The sequence below is a fragment of the Paramisgurnus dabryanus genome, chromosome 8 (assembly GCF_030506205.2).
Source record: "Paramisgurnus dabryanus chromosome 8, PD_genome_1.1, whole genome shotgun sequence".
Classification (NCBI taxonomy): Eukaryota; Metazoa; Chordata; class Actinopteri; order Cypriniformes; family Cobitidae; genus Paramisgurnus; species Paramisgurnus dabryanus.
This window is the reverse complement of record NC_133344.1, coordinates 33148854-33167414: the sequence shown is the minus strand read 5'-3', so window position 1 is coordinate 33167414 and position 18561 is coordinate 33148854. Positions and strand designations below refer to the sequence as shown.

The 18561-nt window shown below is 37.1% G+C and overlaps 2 protein-coding genes across 2 annotated transcripts in view; both read right to left on the bottom strand.

Annotated features, from left to right (window-relative positions):
- ptgir (prostaglandin I2 receptor) overlaps positions 1 to 18561 on the bottom strand; it is a 112068-nt gene that overhangs the window by 17243 nt on the left and 76264 nt on the right. The window lies entirely within an intron of this gene.
- On the bottom strand, positions 58 to 10232 carry sgcg (sarcoglycan, gamma). The gene is made up of 8 exons (XM_065281599.2): positions 9984 to 10232; positions 6164 to 6358; positions 5918 to 6019; positions 5323 to 5410; positions 4031 to 4150; positions 2770 to 2842; positions 2238 to 2361; positions 58 to 2131 (listed from the first exon to the last, which is right to left on the bottom strand). Exons 2-8 carry the CDS (start codon positions 6356 to 6358, stop codon positions 1964 to 1966), a joined length of 870 nt encoding a protein of 289 aa, XP_065137671.1. The 5' UTR covers positions 9984 to 10232; the 3' UTR covers positions 58 to 1963.

Sequence of the window (18561 nt, the reverse complement as noted above, 5' to 3'; positions counted from 1 at the left end):
CAAACAATTTTCCAAACTGCTTAATTAAAAAAGTGCTTACAGAAATGAAACATGGGCTATTTTTATACATTTATTGAAAACACAAAATATTCCACTTTAATGATTATATGGCCAGAATTAAAGGGGTAGTCACCCCCCCCCCCCCCAAAAAAAATCAGTAATTTAATAAACTTTAAGTTGTTTCAAACCTGTATAAATGTATTTGTTCTGCTGAACGCAAGGAAATATATTTTGAGACATGTTTGTAGCCATGGGCGCTCTAAAGGGGGGTAAACAATGACGATTTTTGGCACCCATGAGTAAGAGGGGGCCCAGAGAAGCCCCAAAAATTGTGGTGCTAAAAAATATTTAATAGTAAAACACTGCAAAAAATGACTTTCTTACTTCGTATTTTTGTACGAAAATTTTTTTTTGCGTATTTTTGTCTTGTTTTCAGTAGAAATCTCTAAAAATTCTTAAATTAAGATGCTTTAATTAAATAAGTAAATAAGTCTAGTTTTAAGACAAATTAATATACAATTTAAGTGAAATTGTCCTTAAAACAAGCAAAAATATCTGCCAATGGGGTGAATTATTTTTTTTTTAAATAAGATTTATTTTTTCTTAAACAATTAATTCAAGTAAAATTTTCTCACCCCATTGGTAATCAAAATACCATAAAAGCGCATGATTTTATGTAAATTAATATGAAAAAAGTCTCAGCTGTGTTGGGGGCCCTGTCAAGATTCTTTCATGGGGCCCAAAATCCTAAGCAGCGCCCCTGTTTGTAGCCAAACAGTTCTGGAGCACCATTAACTTCCATAGTATATTTTTCCTACTATGAAAATCATTGGTACACCTGCTTGATACCAAATATCTTCCTTTGTGTTCAGCAGAACAAAGACATTTATACAGGTTATAAAACATGAGAGTAAATGATGACAGAATTAAAATTTGGGGGGTTTGGGGTGAATTTTCCCTTTATGTCAGGTTGTACCAAAACATTTAGGACAGTTTCCCGTATACAGGGCTTATCCTAGCTCCAAACTAAAATGCATGTTGGAGTCGCCTTCATTTAAAAACCTTGTACTGACATATCTTAACATATATCAATACCATTGTTTTTTCTTAAGATGCACACCAGTATTGTTTTTTGTAAGGTTTGTTAAACTACTTAAATGTCCTGATATAACCAAGGCCTAGTCCTGGATTAATCTTAACCCTGTCCGGGAAACCGCCCCTTAAACATTTAAGTTGGGATGTAGAAATCATAAACATGTCATACTTTATCATGCATAGTTGAACATTAAAATTTCAACTTTTAATTAATGTTTAAATACAATATACATAAATCAAAATGTAAGTAAAATACAGACACTTCCGATCCCCCAATATTTACAAACATAAAAATACAATTCCCAATTTTTCAAGCTGACACATGAAATAAAGAATATGCCAGATCTAATATTAATCCTTTACACAAAAAAGTTACAAATTTAACAGCACCTTTCTTCAAACAACACATAATATAATCTTTATGTAATTACTTCTATAAACCATTTACAAAATGTCATGTTTGTTTCCATTTTACATACAGATCATACTGCAGGTACTGGCAATGCACTTCCTGTTTTTGACACACATCTTTAACATTAAAATGATGATGCCTTTACTGCTCAGTGCTTCTTGAACAAAAACTAGACTACATTAAATACAGGATTTGCTTTTTTATTGCACCTCATAATAATATTGCATAGGATGTAAGCTGGTGACCAGCTCCTTTACTGCCCAGCCTTATAAAAAAAGTCATTTTGCTCCATATACAGGAGAAACTACAGAGGCAATACTGTCAACCTCCCAATGAATCATCTTTATTTGCAACATTGCAATTTTTTTTGTTGACCTTGCCCAGAGCTATCAAATAAAATCCTCTGATGGTATGGCTGATTTGGTTCTTGTGTTGGTGTTTTGAACAGAAACACATTCAGCAGTCATGGCTCTCGCTACATGTAGAGAAGACACCGGCTCTAGAGAAGAAGAGCTTTCCACTGGGACAGACACAAACCTCAAACATGTTATACATTCCCTCGCCTGTTCCCGCTTCACCCAGGGGTAACGTGGGCAGACGGACAGATTCAGCATCCAGAACAAGCTGGAACGCAACAAATACAGTAATAATGATGTACAATTTTATATCATACACTGTCAGAAAAAAATGGTAAGGAAAGGCATTTCATATAAGAGCTATGGTTGCTTACCAGTCCTGTAGATGAATGTAGCACAATATCAAAATGTGCTGTCACATCAAAATTACCCTTTAAGGCTTTGACGTAAACCCCCTTGGGTGCATCCATGGTGAGAGAGCGCGTTGGAGACTCCAGTCTTGAAACAATAGGAATGCATGGAGTTACTTTAAACTGCAATGCCTTGTTTGAGCACAGGATGGCAACAAAAAAACTTATGAACTTTTGAGTAAAATATACATGAATATTTTTGTTTATATGACAAACAGATGTTTGGATGACTGTGATGCATGCCCACAGCGTGTACATGTCTTGCTGGAAACTTCTTTTACAGAATTTTCTCAGTACATCCATTATTTTAAGTGGCTGACATTTAAAATCAAAAAGCCCTTAATAACCACAGAATATGCAGAGACAAAAAATGCATGGATGGTTACAAGTCGAGTAGTGTGACAAAACAATATCAAAAATAAATAAAATAATTTATTGTCAAAAGATGTTTGTATGGAAGTTGTTACTATATTTAGTGTTTATGGTGTACACTTGCCTTAACTCTTTATTGAGTACTGCCTTAACCAGAGGAGTCCTCACCGAATGCTCAAACAGCGCCCCCTCCTCACCTGTCCAAACATAAACAACTCTTACCACCATACAGCATTAATAGGATTACATTACATGTATGCATTTCTGCAGTGCTAAAGTAAGCAAGCTGGTTACGAAGACTTAACTTCATTGGTTATTCTGCCTTGTTGGATGTCTCACAAAATATGTGGTACATGTTTGTGTTATATATTTGACAAATATGCCTCGTCAAAATCACCATGTCACATCATTTCTGATATTAACCATAAAACACTGACACAGATTTGAGTACAGTAGTAAACTGTTGTCAGAATAATTTCACAATAAAAAAAAAACTTAAGTTTAGATAATTGTTAAACATTAATATTTGATGTGTGTAAACATCAATACAATATGAAATTTAAAATATTTGTTTGAAGATCTCATCTGATGTCTGACTAAAAACCAAGTAACAAATATTTCTATTTTTAATAGAAAATATATGGATAAAATCTAAGATTTAATCTTATAGGACAATGTTTCAACAGTTTCTATGATTATCATAATAACACTGCTAATATACCTGTGCAAATACTTTGCTTTTTGGCATTATATTGTACATAAGGTTCGTATTAGGAGAGTTGCGCCAGACGCATTTCTGAAATTCCTCTAAACTGTAAAAAAAAATATGCAGCATTTTTGTCAAATTAACACATATTTGTATGTTATTTTAACTTAAAACAAAGTTCAACAATTTCAACTTAAATTGATAAGGTATGTTAACTTTTTTAGGCCAAAACTTAAAATAAGAAGTTATATTGACTTGCAAAACCAAGTTGTTTTTACAGTGTATCTGTTATTTCAGTCATGCAACAATAAAGTCCTGTCTACATGAATGGGGAAAGACAGATATCTCTCAAATGGTGTGCTTACATCACAATTAAACAAAATTTTTCTGACCAACAATTAAATCTGACATCAGGTGCACCAAAACTTTACTTTCTTAAGCTCAAAAAACTAAAAGTTGTTTTAATTAATGCTTAAGCACACAGGTTGGCAGGCACCTTACACGACTTTGTAAGCCCCCTCTCCCAGAGAATTGTCGATCTTTATTGAATAATGATTGGTTCTTTAACTGGTAGGCGGGACTTTGTCCACCAGAGCCACCATACTGAGCCTTGCGTTTGGCCCCATTCACAGTAATAGCATTGCTCTATCTTGTTATATCTATCTTTGCTTGTACTCACCTGTTACACGGAGTCTTCCTTTTCCCACAACAGCCCCATTTCTGTCCGCATAAAATAAATCTTCTTTATCGTTTGAAGTGATGTTGAAGTGTTGGCCGAGGACACTGGCCTGATCTGGACCTGAAAATACATAGATGATGGGAGAATTTAAACAGATATCAACCAGCTATATGTTTGAATATGAAAATATATACATTTTATTATCTTAATAATAATTAATTAAGGGGTATAATCTGTTCTTGATCAAACACTTTGATTATTATTCTGTGATATGACACCTCATATTATTACACTTAAAAATAAGACATAGTTTAAGGAACTCAGTTGTTGTTATAAAGTGCTATATATAGCTTACATTGAATTTAAACTGCTTTATTGTGCAAAAAAAATCAAAATATAATAATTTCCTCATCTCTAAAATAAATTTCCATTTCTATTGCTACCTATATTGCTGGTGTAGATGTACAGAATAATGGATGAAGGGCCACTGAATTATTTAAAAATATCCACAGGTGTGCACAATTTAATTCAAAGAACAAATTATTTAAACAGTCAATTACTCCACTTATACCACAGACATTGCTAAGACATTACTCTGATGGTTATTTTAAGACATTTTACATAGGTGTGTGTTTATCAAAAGACAATGCATACCCGTGGACATTTCCCAACCAATCAGAATAAAGCGTTCTGTCATTGTCCAAATGTCATTTTTAGCTTTTTTGTTTGGAAAACCACATTTATGTCTCCCTCCATTATGATGTCCACTTTTTTAAGTCTCCCTTTCATGTCCACAAATTCCATTACAAAAGAAAAAATCCCACCCTACATTCTGCCACTGTTAAATTTCATTCAAGGACTCTTATTTTGAAATATTTGAGGACTTAGGTTGTATTTGGTTCTGTAATGATCATCTGTTTCTAGTTTAAATTACTGACTCTGTGTATATACCCATCGTTTTTATTTGTGTTTCATTGGTTATTGTCTTTGCTTGTTTTGTAAAGCTATTGCAGTCGTCCTCTTCAAGGTTTGGATTATCTGTGTTATTTTGGTTTCAGTAAGGCGTATGCTTCGAAAGATCCACATCTCCTTAACCTTTCTATTTAAACCAGGAAGACATATTTTCTTATGTTGTTTTATTGCTACATTTTAATTTAATGGGTTGTGATATTATTATACGTCAACACTGAGCTCCTATGTTTATTTAAACGCAATATATTCAAGCCAAAATGTCTCTGGGAAAATAATAATAATCAGTGTAAATCAGTGAATGATTATTTGATATTTCATACCTACAGACACACTTCCTGTTACATCACCATTTTCATTGCGAGCATTGAGAGTGACGTTCTCAGAAGAGTGCACCAAAAGATCTGAATCCTGTTATTAAGAGAAAAACAACTTACATTGTATGAAAAAAAGATATAGTGCATTTATTTGGAAGTCTTTTATGTAGTAATTTTATTAAATGCATATGTGACCCTGGACCACAAAACCAGCCATAAGTTGCATGGGCATATTTTAAGCACAATGCATGGGTCAAAATTATAGATTTTTTATGCCAAAAACATTTGGATAATAAGTAAAGATCATGTTTCGTTAAGATATTTTGCAAATTTCCTACCGTAAATATATAAAAAAGTATTTATAATTAGTAATGACCCTTTGTTATATTCATTCATATAGCAGATCCTTTTATCCAAAAGCAACTTACCTGTACAAATAAAAAGGGCATTCAACATTTCACTTTTAAAATTTTCCAATCAGGGTTTCAAATAATGTGCACAATTTGTATCATTTATTGTCAATTTATTTCTTATCAGCCTTTTTTTACCCTATTCATGAAAGTTTATCTTTTTGATGTAATCAGTGTGTATGTATTCTCACCTCTCTTGAATCGATTTCCTCGGCATAGAGAGGAAAGAGGAAGTCGGATTCTCCTTCCAGTCGCAGTCCATCTTCATGGACCTGCAGGTATCCCATACCTTCCTGCAAAGGTCAATACAACCGAGAGCTGTTTCAGGATCAGCAGCGTGACTTTTCAACATGCAACACCCACAACCGAGAGTAAAAGGCAAACCAAAGTCAGCAATTAATTTAGATTGACATGTCAATTAAAACTTATTTGCTTACCGAATTGAACCACATAACCCGCATGATCCAGATTGTGAGCGCAAGGTTCACCACCAGTATGATGAGGAGAAGCAGAACAAACAGATAGAGACAGCGTTTCCTCCAGCCATAGATCCCGATCATATAGATGTATTCATTGACGGGTGCCAGGAGCCCAGACTCCTCTGTGGTGGTGATGTATTGTTCACGAACCATCTGCAAATCAACACAGCAGAATGAATGAAGATTTGTTGCCGAATGCTCTTAAGGCTCATGAATGAATTAGTAAAAGCAAAATTGAAACCAAGAGAGAAAGCGCACAATCAAAAAATGCTAGGTTGTTTTAACCCATGATTGGATAAATTATGGACATTTATACAATGGTCAGTTTAAACCAATGGTTGTGTTTGTCCATATTTTACCCTACCATGGGTTAAAACAACCCAGTAATGGGTCATACTAAGCGGATTGTAAGTTGTAGTAAAACTAAAACACTGTCTCTAAATTTCTGTTCCAAAACTGAACTCCCTACATGAATTGGAACATTCCTTCGGGATGCAATTTCCATTCCCTTCTAATCTAGTTTACAACCTCATTACCAGACCATAATTAAACATTTATATTATATCAGTGACTACAGAAGATCATTAAAGTTGGAAAAAAAATCAAACATCTTGACTCCACAAGTTGTGCAGGCAGACTATTAAAAGCCTCTCCCTCTGTTTCCCTTAGGATCTTTTTCCATTAACCCACCCTACCGATGCTCTTTCCCTGTTTCTAGTTTCTTCTAAGCTGCCAAGAGAAAAAATTACAGCGGTGTTTCCGAACCACTGGGGTCTTTAACTGACATTCCAGATCTGATCAAATATCAACAGAACCCACGTTGTAAAAATATATGTTTGCTTAACTTCAGGAAATGAGACCGACAGTTTGCATAGAAACACATACACAACACTTGGTAGCTACACATAAAACAAGACAACCCTATAAAGATGGTAACCAGCGTAAGATGTTGGTTTGCTGACTTCTATAGCAAACAAGACTTGTACTACTTTCTGGTAAAAAGCATGGCTATGCAGCACCAAACCACAACCAACATGCTTGTCAAGGACTTTTCTTAAGGGAAGGGGTTAATAATTAATTAACTAGTATTTAACAATCACTGTATTATTTACAAGTCATAAGTCATGTAGTAAGACCAGTCTTGGTTTTGTGACCGGTCTTAAGATGTCTTGCTCGGTCTCGATTTGGACTCGCTCTTGTCCTGGTTTTTGACTATGAGGACTCTCAAGATTTTATCTCAAGATCGTTCAAGAACACAACTGTGGAGATATCCCTAAATTGCCAGCTGATTGGTCATGTGTCGGTTCAGAAATGAATGGGGAATTGTGTCAAAAATGGCAACAAAATGAAAACAAATGCCCCAAAAATGTAAGATATTATAGAAAAACACTTCAGATCTTGTTTTTAAAATGATAAAATCTGACAGAATTAAGAGCAAGAGGGCTGTTTAAATATGAGCGCTATTGGAAGTGACAGTAATGTTACATAAACATTCACAATAAATTAATACTGACTGTAAAAAAGATGTGTTGCTTCAACCTAAAAAAATAAGTGTTTGAGTTAATTTAACTAAAAATATCATTTATAATTATAATATTTTACTAAGTTAACTATATGTATATGATTTATTTATTTATTTATTTATCGGTGAATGAACAAACACACAATAATTTCCTGTAGACATACATTGTAGGAACCCGTTGAATTAACTCAAAATTTTAAGGTAGCGAGAACACTTACTTTTTAAGTTAAACCAACAAATGTGAGTGACTATAGCTTTTAGACACATTTAAACACAAGTTTTGATAATGACATTGAAAATAATTAGAAACAAATCCATATCAGCTCCTTAGTGTTTGATTGCTCAAAGAAACAAAGACAATTCCTATACATAAAATTAAACTTAGCATTTTTTGGATTATTGTTTTATTAGAACTTAAGGGTTAGGGCTATGTAAATCTTTTAGATAAATAGGGTTTATGCCCAGCTGCACTACTTCCTGAACTTCAGCCAGCTCCTTGTTTCCTGTCTGCCATTATTGGACAAACTGATTAATCCAGGTGTGTCTGATTATTGTTGTGGTGACTACTGAGATCAGGAACACCTGGATTAATCAGTTTGTCCAAAAATGACAGACAGGAAACAAGGAGCTGGCTGAAGTTTAGGAAGTAGTGCAGCTGGGCATAAAGCCTATTGTGCTGGTCTGGTCATGGTCTTGACCAAAAATCCCTCAAAGGGGTGGTTTCCCGGACAGGGATTAGTTTAAGCCAGGACTAGACCTGCGTTTAATTGGGAAATATAACTAGTTTTAACAAACATACCTTACTAAAAACATTACTTGTGTGCATTTTGAGGCAAAACAAAGGGCACTGATGTATTTTAAGACATGTCAGTGCAAGCTGTTTCCAGGTGGGATATCTCTTATATTTATTTTAGTTCTAGGACTAGTCTAATCGCTGTCCTGGAAACCGCCCCATAATCTTTGTCTTGTCTTGATTTTAAAGGTATAGTTCACCCAAAACTTAAAAGTCTGTCATTATTTACCCTCAAATTTTCAGTTATTTTGAGCAATATCTATAACCATACAGTTTTTGAGCACCATTGACTTCCATAATATTTTTCTTCCTACTATGGAAGTCAATGGGGCTCCTGCCATCTGCTTGATTACTAAAATCTTTCTTTGTTTTAAGCAGAACAATCTGAGGGAAAGTAAATAATGACAGAAATTAAAATTTTTGGGTGAACTATCCCTTTATTTCCTCAAAGTCTTCGTCTTGTCTTGGTCTCAGTTAACACTACAAGTCTTTTCAACTTTTACCTACACTTTGACTTATTAAATTAAGAAATTTCAACTTGTTTGAGTTGCTAAAAGATCCAAAAAGTTTAAATGACTTATAATTATTTATTTATATAATATTTTACAGTGGGTTTTTTTTACAATAATGACACCAAAAAAAACAGGAACTTGTTAACTGTGATTAATCCAAAACAACAACAACATATAACAGTGGCAGCTGTCAAACAATGCGTTATATAATGAATTTTAAAGAAAGCAAAACAGGTCTCTGTCTATATAAAAAATATCCATTGAGTATCCATTTTGTGTTTCTAAATGTTGAAACTTCTGAAGAAAATGTGTTTTTCAGCATCATTTATATGATCTAAAAATCATTTTTGACAGTGAAAGAGTGTTGACAAGTTTTAATATCATGCCGCTTATGCAGGAGGATAAACAGTTTAACAATTTCTCTGAGGAGTTCAGATAAGAGCTGTGGGCAAACATATCATGCTGTATGAAGTTTTCCCACTCCATCTAATCTTGCCGTCTGCATAACTCCAGCACGCCGTAATGCCCCGACCCTCTAAAAATAGGTCCCAGGACTGTGTACTCGATTTAAAGAGGAAAAACCGCAGGAGACTATAAAACGATCAGTGTGGAATAAATATGACTGAATTAATATTTGCTCAGTTGGTAGAGCATAGCATTAGCTTTTGAAAACGTTTTAGGTTCAATTTGCAGGCAACATAATAAAAAAATTCAAATTTGGATTCATTGTAAGTCACTTAATAAATCCATAAATGTAAAGGTAGCATTTTGGTAAGGGTTCAAGACAAAGTACTGTGACTATTCCAGTGGCTGAATTGTATATAAAAAGCATATTATGACATTCAGAGACCTTAATACCTTTCATTACTGCTCATTCATTTAAATCTCTAATACAATTACTGTTCGCACAAACAATTAAGTCAGAACAGGGTAAAATATGAAGTGACTTACCCTGCTGTATAAGTGAGATCTGACACACTCTTCTGCAGGCAGCAGTGGCTCAGATCTGCTTGTGTTACGCAGCAGTGCTGGCTCTCCAACCCGCCTGTCTGTCAAACCCTCAACAGCTGCCTGCCATAAATCTGATTCTGGATCAGCCTCAACTAATCACCACACAGGCACCCCCAAACTTCCTCCCTGGATATCGCGTACCGTACACTGTTTCAATACTTCTCTCTCTCTCTCTCCGCATGACACCAAGACTTTACTGATCACTTTAGAGAGGATTTCTAAGCCAGACAGCAGTAGCTGGTTATGTTTCCCTCGGTGGGATGGGTGGAGGGTGGGGAAGAAGGAAAAACTGACTGAAAATGTCTACGGACAGATTTATGGAGCTTTCTCTGCACTTGTTTGTCTTGTAAGCGTGTGACTCGCTTGCTAAGCTTGAGCTAGGTGACTAAAGCTTTACTTATTAAGTATCTGCATTTCGGTATGACAACAAGTCCTTTATAAAGACGGGTCATTCTAAAACAGGATGGAGTATTAATAGATATGTCCGTTCCAGGAGGTGTGGCTTTAGGTTGTTACTCACTGAGGCTAAGGTTGGTTCATGTTTTCTTTTCTTACATAGTTTACCCAGGAGTTCGAATGTCTCATAGTTAGAAAAAACAAAACAGTAGGTAGTTTACCCAAAGCTAAAAAAAATTGGTGATCTAGACATAAGCCATACTATATCCTGGGACTAGATCATAGTAGATGATCACTTAATGCTTTAGGAAGACCCAGAATACCCAATAACACCCTAGCAACACCCAAAATACCCTAATAATGCACTAGCAACACTCATAAGACCCTAGCAACAACCAAAACACCTATAAGAGCCTAGCAACACCCGAAACACCCATAAGACCCTGGCAACACCCATAAGACCCTAGCAACACACAAAACACGAAACACCCATAAGACCCTAGAAACACACGAAACACGAAACACCCATAAGACACTAGCAACACCCATAAGACCCTAGAAACACACAAAACACCCATAAGACCCTAGCAACACACGAAACACCAAACACCTTTAAGACCCTGGCAACACCCGAAACACCCATAAGACCCTAGCAACACCCGAAACACCCATAAGACCCTAGCAACACCCATAAGACCCTAGCAACACCCATAAAACCCTAGCAACACACGAAACACGCATAAGACCCTAGAAACACACGAAACACCCATAAGACCCTAGCAACACCCATAAGACCCTAGCAACACACGAAACACGAAACACCCATAAGACCCTAGCAAAACATGAAACACCCATAAGACCCTAGCAACACCCATAAGACCCTAGAAACACACAAAACACCCATAAGACCCTAGCAACACACGAAACACCAAACACCTTTAAGACCCTGGCAACACCCGAAACACCCATAAGACCCTAGCAACACCCGAAACACCCATAAGACCCTAGCAACACCCATAAAACCCTAGCAACACCCATAAAACCCTAGCAACACACGAAACACCCATAAGACCCTAGCAACACCCATAAGACCCTAGAAACACACGAAACACCCATAAGACCCTAGCAACACCCATAAGACCCTAGCAACACACGAAACACCCATAAGACCCTAGCAACACCCATAAGACCCTAGCAACACACGAAACACCCATAAGACCCTAGCAAAACATGAAACACCCATAAGACCCTAGCAACACCCATAAGACCCTAGAAACACACGAAACACCCATAAGACCCTAGCAACACATGAAACACCAAACACATATAAGACCCTGGCAACACCCAAAACACCTATAAGACCCTAGCAACACCTATAAGACCCTGGCAACACCCGAAACACCCATAAGACCCTAGCAACACCCATAAGACCCTAGCAACACCCAGAACACCCATAAGACCCTAGCAACACCCAGAACACCCATAAGACCCTAGCAACACCCAGAACACCCATAAGACCCTAGCAACACCCAGAACACCCATAAGACCCTAGCAACACCCAGAACACTCTATTATGTCCTAGAAACGCCCAGAACACCCTATAGACTGTTTTACCGGACACACGTGTTAACGCGTCTGACCTGAAGTTAACTTTCAGTATAGGTCTTATTTATTGATTTGGCTAGTGGGTAACCTGACCTCTGGAAAAAATACCTTGTTGAAAATAAAATGTTTTGGTTTCTTAAAAATAAGGGGAGACGGTGAACATGTATCACCGGTGTGAAGAGAGAATTGGCAGCCGGGCAAGAATTCAAGGATCTGTAGCTGACAGTATATATTAATCTTACACAGAAACGTTAGCTCAGTGTACTAGTTGATACATGTTAGATATGAAATCTGAACAAAGGCTATTTACTTGTCATTTAACATTTCATTTAATATATTGTACGTTTATATATTTAAAGAAAAACATTTTCTGGAAGGCATTAAAATTTTGTGAAAATCATAAAAATGCTTGTGTTGGCTGGCAGCTTATTTTAAAAACACTGGCAGGGAAAGAGTTAAAGTCCTAGCAACACCCAGAACACTCTATTAAACCCTTGCAACGCCTAGAACACCCTATTGAATCCCTACCAACACCTAGAACACCCTATGACATCCCTAGCAACACACAGAACGCCCTATTAAACCCTAGCAACACCTAGAACACCCTATTAAATCCCTACCAACACCTAGAACACCCTATTAAATCCCTACCAACACCTAGAACGCCCTATTAAAGTCAAATCAACACCCAGAACACCATTTTAAATCCAAAGCAACACCTAGAACACCCTATTAAATCCCTACCAACACCTAGAACACCCTATTACATCCATAGCAACACCTAGAATGCCCTATTCAAGTCAAATCAACACCCAGAACACCCTTTTAAATCCAAAGCAACACCTAGAATACCCTATTAAATCCCTACCAACACCTAGAACACCCTATTACATCCATAGCAACACCTAGAATGCCCTATTCAAGTCAAATCAACACCCATAACACCCTTTTAAATTCAAAGCAACACCTCGAACACCCTATTAAATCCCTACCAACACCTAGAACACCCTATTAGATCCCTAGCAACACCTAGAACGCCCTATTAAAGTCAAATCAACACCCAGAACACCCTTTTAAATCCAAAGCAACACCTAGAACACCCTATTAAATCCCTACCAACACCTAGAACACCCTATTACATCCCTAGCAACACCTAGAACGCCCTATTAAAGTAAAATCAACACCCAGAACACCCTTTTAAATCCAAAGCAACACCTAAAACACCCTATTAAATCCCTACCAACACCTAGAACACCCTATTAAATCCCTACCAACACCTAGAACACCCTATTAAATCCCTACCAACACCTAGAACACCCTATTACATCCATAGCAACACCTAGAATGCCCTATTCAAGTCAAATCAACACACAGAACACCCTTTTAAATCCAAAGCAACACCTAGAACACCCTATTAAATCCCTACCAACACCTAGAACACCCTATTACATCCCTAGCAACACCTAGAACGCCCTATTAAAGTCAAATCAACACCCAGAACACCCTATTAAATCCAAAGCAACACCTAAAACACCCTATTAAATCCCTTCCAACACCTAGAACACCCTATTAAATCCCTACCAACACCTAGAACACCCTATTAAATCTCTACCAACACCTAAAACACCCTATTACATCCCTAGCAACACACAGAACGCCCTATTAAATCCATAGCAACGCTTAGAACACCCTATTAAATCCCTAGCAACACCTAGAACACCCTATTAAATCCCTACCAACACCTAGAAGACCCTATTAAATCCCTACCAACACCTAGAACACCCTATTACATCCCTAGCAACACACAGAACGCCCTATTAAATCCCTAGCAACGCTTAGAACACCCTATTAAATCCCTACCAACACCTAGAACACCCTATTACATCCCTAGCAACACCTAGAACGCCCTATTAAAGTCAAATCAACACCCAGAACACCCTATTAAATCCAAAGCAACACCTAAAACACCCTATTAAATCCCTTCCAACACCTAGAACACCCTATTAAATCCCTACCAACACCTAGAACACCCTATTAAATCTCTACCAACACCTAAAACACCCTATTACATCCCTAGCAACACACAGAACGCCCTATTAAATCCATAGCAACGCTTAGAACACCCTATTAAATCCCTAGCAACACCTAGAACACCCTATTAAATCCCTACCAACACCTAGAAGACCCTATTAAATCCCTACCAACACCTAGAACACCCTATTACATCCCTAGCAACACACAGAACGCCCTATTAAATCCCTAGCAACGCTTAGAACACCCTATTAAATCCCTAGCAACACCTAGAACACCCTATTAAATCCCTACCAACACCAAGAACACCCTATTACATCCCTACCAACACCTAGAACACCCTATTAAATCCCTACCAACACCTAGAACACCCTATTAAAGTCCTAGCAACACCCAGAACACCCTATTAAAGTCCTAGCAACACCCAGAAGACCCTATTAAAGTCCTTGCAAAACCCAGAACACCCTATTAAATCCCTACCAACACCTAGAACACCGTATTAAAGTCCTAGCAACACCCAGAACACCCTATTAAAGTCCTAGCAACACCCAGAAGACCCTATTAAATCCCTTGCACTTAGGGGCTGTTTACACTTGGCATTAAGATGTGTTTTCATCGATCGGATCACAAGTGGACAAGAGAGACACTTTACGTTTACACCTGGTATTTAAATCCGTCTCTTTTGTCCACTTTCGACCGCTTCTGTCCTGAATACTGTGAGGGGGCGGTCTGTGAGATGGTGGGCGAGTCTCTCTGCTGTCATTCAAACGCGAACGGGAGTAATTATGAGTTTATTTGGACGCGAACTAATATTCTGTCGGAGTCCACTGCAAGTAAACATGCTGCACAGTGTTTCGTACATGTATGTTAGAGCTTTCTCTGAATTTTCACCGCAATTGATGAAATAGGATCGCGCAACTTTTACACGCTTGCAAAATGAAACTATACGGAGATCAGCCGCTTTAGATTTATCAATGAAAGGCTAAAAATAGCGTGGTTCACCGTGTGTTCACGCCAAAAGTAAAAAAAAGACGTAAAACTTGTGTTTAGTACCTCAGAGTAGATAAATGGGCGGAGAGAAGGCGGTTGCGTGTGGCTGTTCGAACACATTCAACCACATGTGCGTTTACACAAGCAAAAGCAATCCGATCGAAAGGGGTTTCGACTACCTCTAAATGTGGTTGAAAGTAGTCGAAAGTGGACGAGCTCAAAGCGTTTTGAACACCGTTTACACCTGGCATTAACGTCGTCCACTTGTGATCCGATCGATGAAAAAGCATGTTAATGCCAAGTGTAAACAGCCTCTTAGAACACTCAATTAACACTCTAGCAACACCCAGAACACCCTATTAAAAGGTCATGTTCTTTCTGATCCCATTTTTTAAAACCTAGTTAGTGTGTAATGTTGCTATAATAGCATTAATAATACCTGTAAAATGATAAAGCTCAGCCCACAGGAATATGTCAGTCGCCAGCTAATCTAACGGCAAGCTAAGCTGCTATGGAATCACAACACACTAAACAAACTACACAATCAGAACTTGATACGTATTTCCAGTGGCGGCCGGTGACTTCTTTTTCGAGAGCGCTCGATGCGAAGTTCGTTACAACATGTATGTACCCAGTCATGTGTGTGGTTCTTAATTTCAAAATATGTGTTCTGTGCGTCGAGTGTGTGTATGTGCATCACTTGTCTTGTCAAAATAAGTGCCTGCTGCAGATGCGTCTAAAGGGTTTTTGATAAAAGAGACGCTCGCGTTTGCCAGATACTCGCATAATCTCATGTGTAATCAGAGTTTACTGCTAAGGGAGTGCCTTGCGTGTATTTAGGGAACGTGAGCGTCTCTTTTATCATAAACGGTTTTGACGCGTGTGCAGCAGGCACTTATTTTGACAAAACAAGTGATGCACATGGTTCACATGATGCAACAAAAACATATTTTGAAAACACAAGCAACACACATGACACTTCGAACACTTATTTTGAATTTGCACCCCTTGGATGAGCAGTCACCGGCTGCCACTGCATATTTCTGAAGGAGGGACTCCATAAGGAAGACAGACCGTTTTTAGGACAGTGAAAACAGCCCTATACAGATAAGTAAATTGTGTGAAAAATACTGTTTTTTACATGTGAAACGTGAACACATTTTATATTGCGCACTGTAAAAACAATCAAAGAACGGGACGAAGTCCTAGCAACACCCAGAACACTCTATTTATTCTCTAGCAACACCCAGAACACCATAAACACCCTACTGTATAGCAACAGTCAGAACACCCTATTAAAGTCCTAGCAAAACCCCAGAACACTCTAGCAATGCTCTGGCAGCCACTAACCTCCTGGTTGTGACTTTTATTGGGCGTAACACATTTTCATTGAAAAATGCGAATGTTTGTGAAGTTAAAACTTCATCTTACTTATTTGTACAATTATTTGTATTAATTTATCTCATGAATAGAATTACACTAATGTGTAACATGAAAACGATACATTTGCCAAAGTTTTGATTGCACTTCCTGTGGTTCTTTGACCGTTTAGGCAGGAGGCGAGGAGTGCAATGATAAAAGAGACAGCTGACCACATCCATCAATATCTGACCCCTGACTCTTCCTTCTGCCAGCAAAGACAACGATGGGCTTTATCTCTCATTTTGCCCCCATTCAAAACAGTCAGTAGCAGCACAGTCATACTATTGCAAATACGATATATAATAAAAATCTGTCTATTTCTGTTAGTAAGAGTATATAAATAGAAAATATATCACTAATGTAAAGAAAAGAAAACAGCTACTTCCAAATTAATGTTTAAATGCACAAACAGCAATGTCGTACAGAACAATGACATACAATAAAAAGTGGTTGATAACTAATATGTTTGAGGATAATCTATTTTATATTGATATATGTAATTCATGATGTTTCGAGTGATTACTAAACTTCAGCCTCAAATCCTTCAGATTAAATTATTTCAGTTATCTGTCCCTAGGCCTGATGCATTCATAAGGGGGTTGTGTCTGAAATCCAGGCTAAAGTTTTATAATCAAATAAAGAGATTATAAGAGCATCACATTTTGATTTCAGTCATTGATTTCACATTAATTTTGTCTTTTGCATTAACTTACTCTATCAATATTAAAGATATCAAGTTTTCACAGTATGTTCTAGATTATGTAGGATGACTTCATGTAGAAAAAAGTAAATCACAAAAAAATAAATTAGCTGGGTTTTACAGACTGGGTCACATTTTGCACACATGTTTTTATCCAAAATTAAATAATTTAAAAGTTTTTCTGCGTGTTGTGTTTCCTGGGAATCGAACACATGACCTTTGCACATGCTCTTCCAAAAAAGCTACAGGTAAACATAGTCCGAGATGTGCAGTATTTAAACAATACTTTTTATCGATCCAATAACATTCAACAATAAATAATATAAAATATTAATTATGAAATATTTTACTTGGAATATGGGGTAGTCTCACATCAGTCTCACCCAGGTTCTGTCCTGCTGCAAACAGATGTACACATAAAAATATTATAACACTTTTATTATATGGATTACAAAGATTGGTAACTAAACTACAAAATAAGAATCCTGTGGAACAGATCGCAAACGACAGTAGCTGTGTCCCAATTCAGGGGCTGCGACCTTCTAAGGACGTATTTTAAGACCGATTGCGTCACAGCAGCGCGACTTCAGGCTGGTAAGGCCGTCCCAATTCGAAGGATGCTTAGAATGAAGCCTCAAAATGCGTCCTCATTTCTCCGCGCTGTTAAGGATAGAACGAATGGATCCTTAACAGCCGAGGATATCCCAAGATTCATTGCGCGCCTGCAACGACGGCTGGATATTCTAAAATAAACAATTAAAACCTTCATTAAATAAAAGTGTGTATTTATCAAAAAAAGTTTGTCACTGTTTTAGTATTATAAGTTATGTTTTGTGTTAATATTACTATTTTTATGATGCATAAATTTCTAAGGTTGATTAATTTAATTTAATATATTGTTGAATAGTTTAATCTACATCAACGTGTCATATTTTCTAAACTAAATTAATATTTTTCTGATTTCATATTTATTTTAATAAGTCAGAAACGTTTCCGCTATGTCCTGCTGACAGGCGCAGCAGGTGACGCCAATTATGGGTCGTCCGAAGGTTAGACCGTCTCATTTCAGTTCTCTTCGCGGATTTCTGAGGCTGCCACCTTGAAAGACCGAGTGCTCATATTTAAGGTCGCATGCTTAGAAGGTCGCAGCCCCTGAATTGGGACACAGCTAGTGAGTGGTCCATCTTCACCAGCGCGGAGAAAAACAACACATACCACATGATACTAGAACACGCGTTACTTTCATCTAATATTTAAAACTGCGAAATTACAAAAAAAGGTCTGTAAAATACAATTTGTAGCGACAGTATGATGATATTTGCTTTCTGTAATATTTAAAAAAATATATATTTTTCTTGCGTATCAAAGTCACAT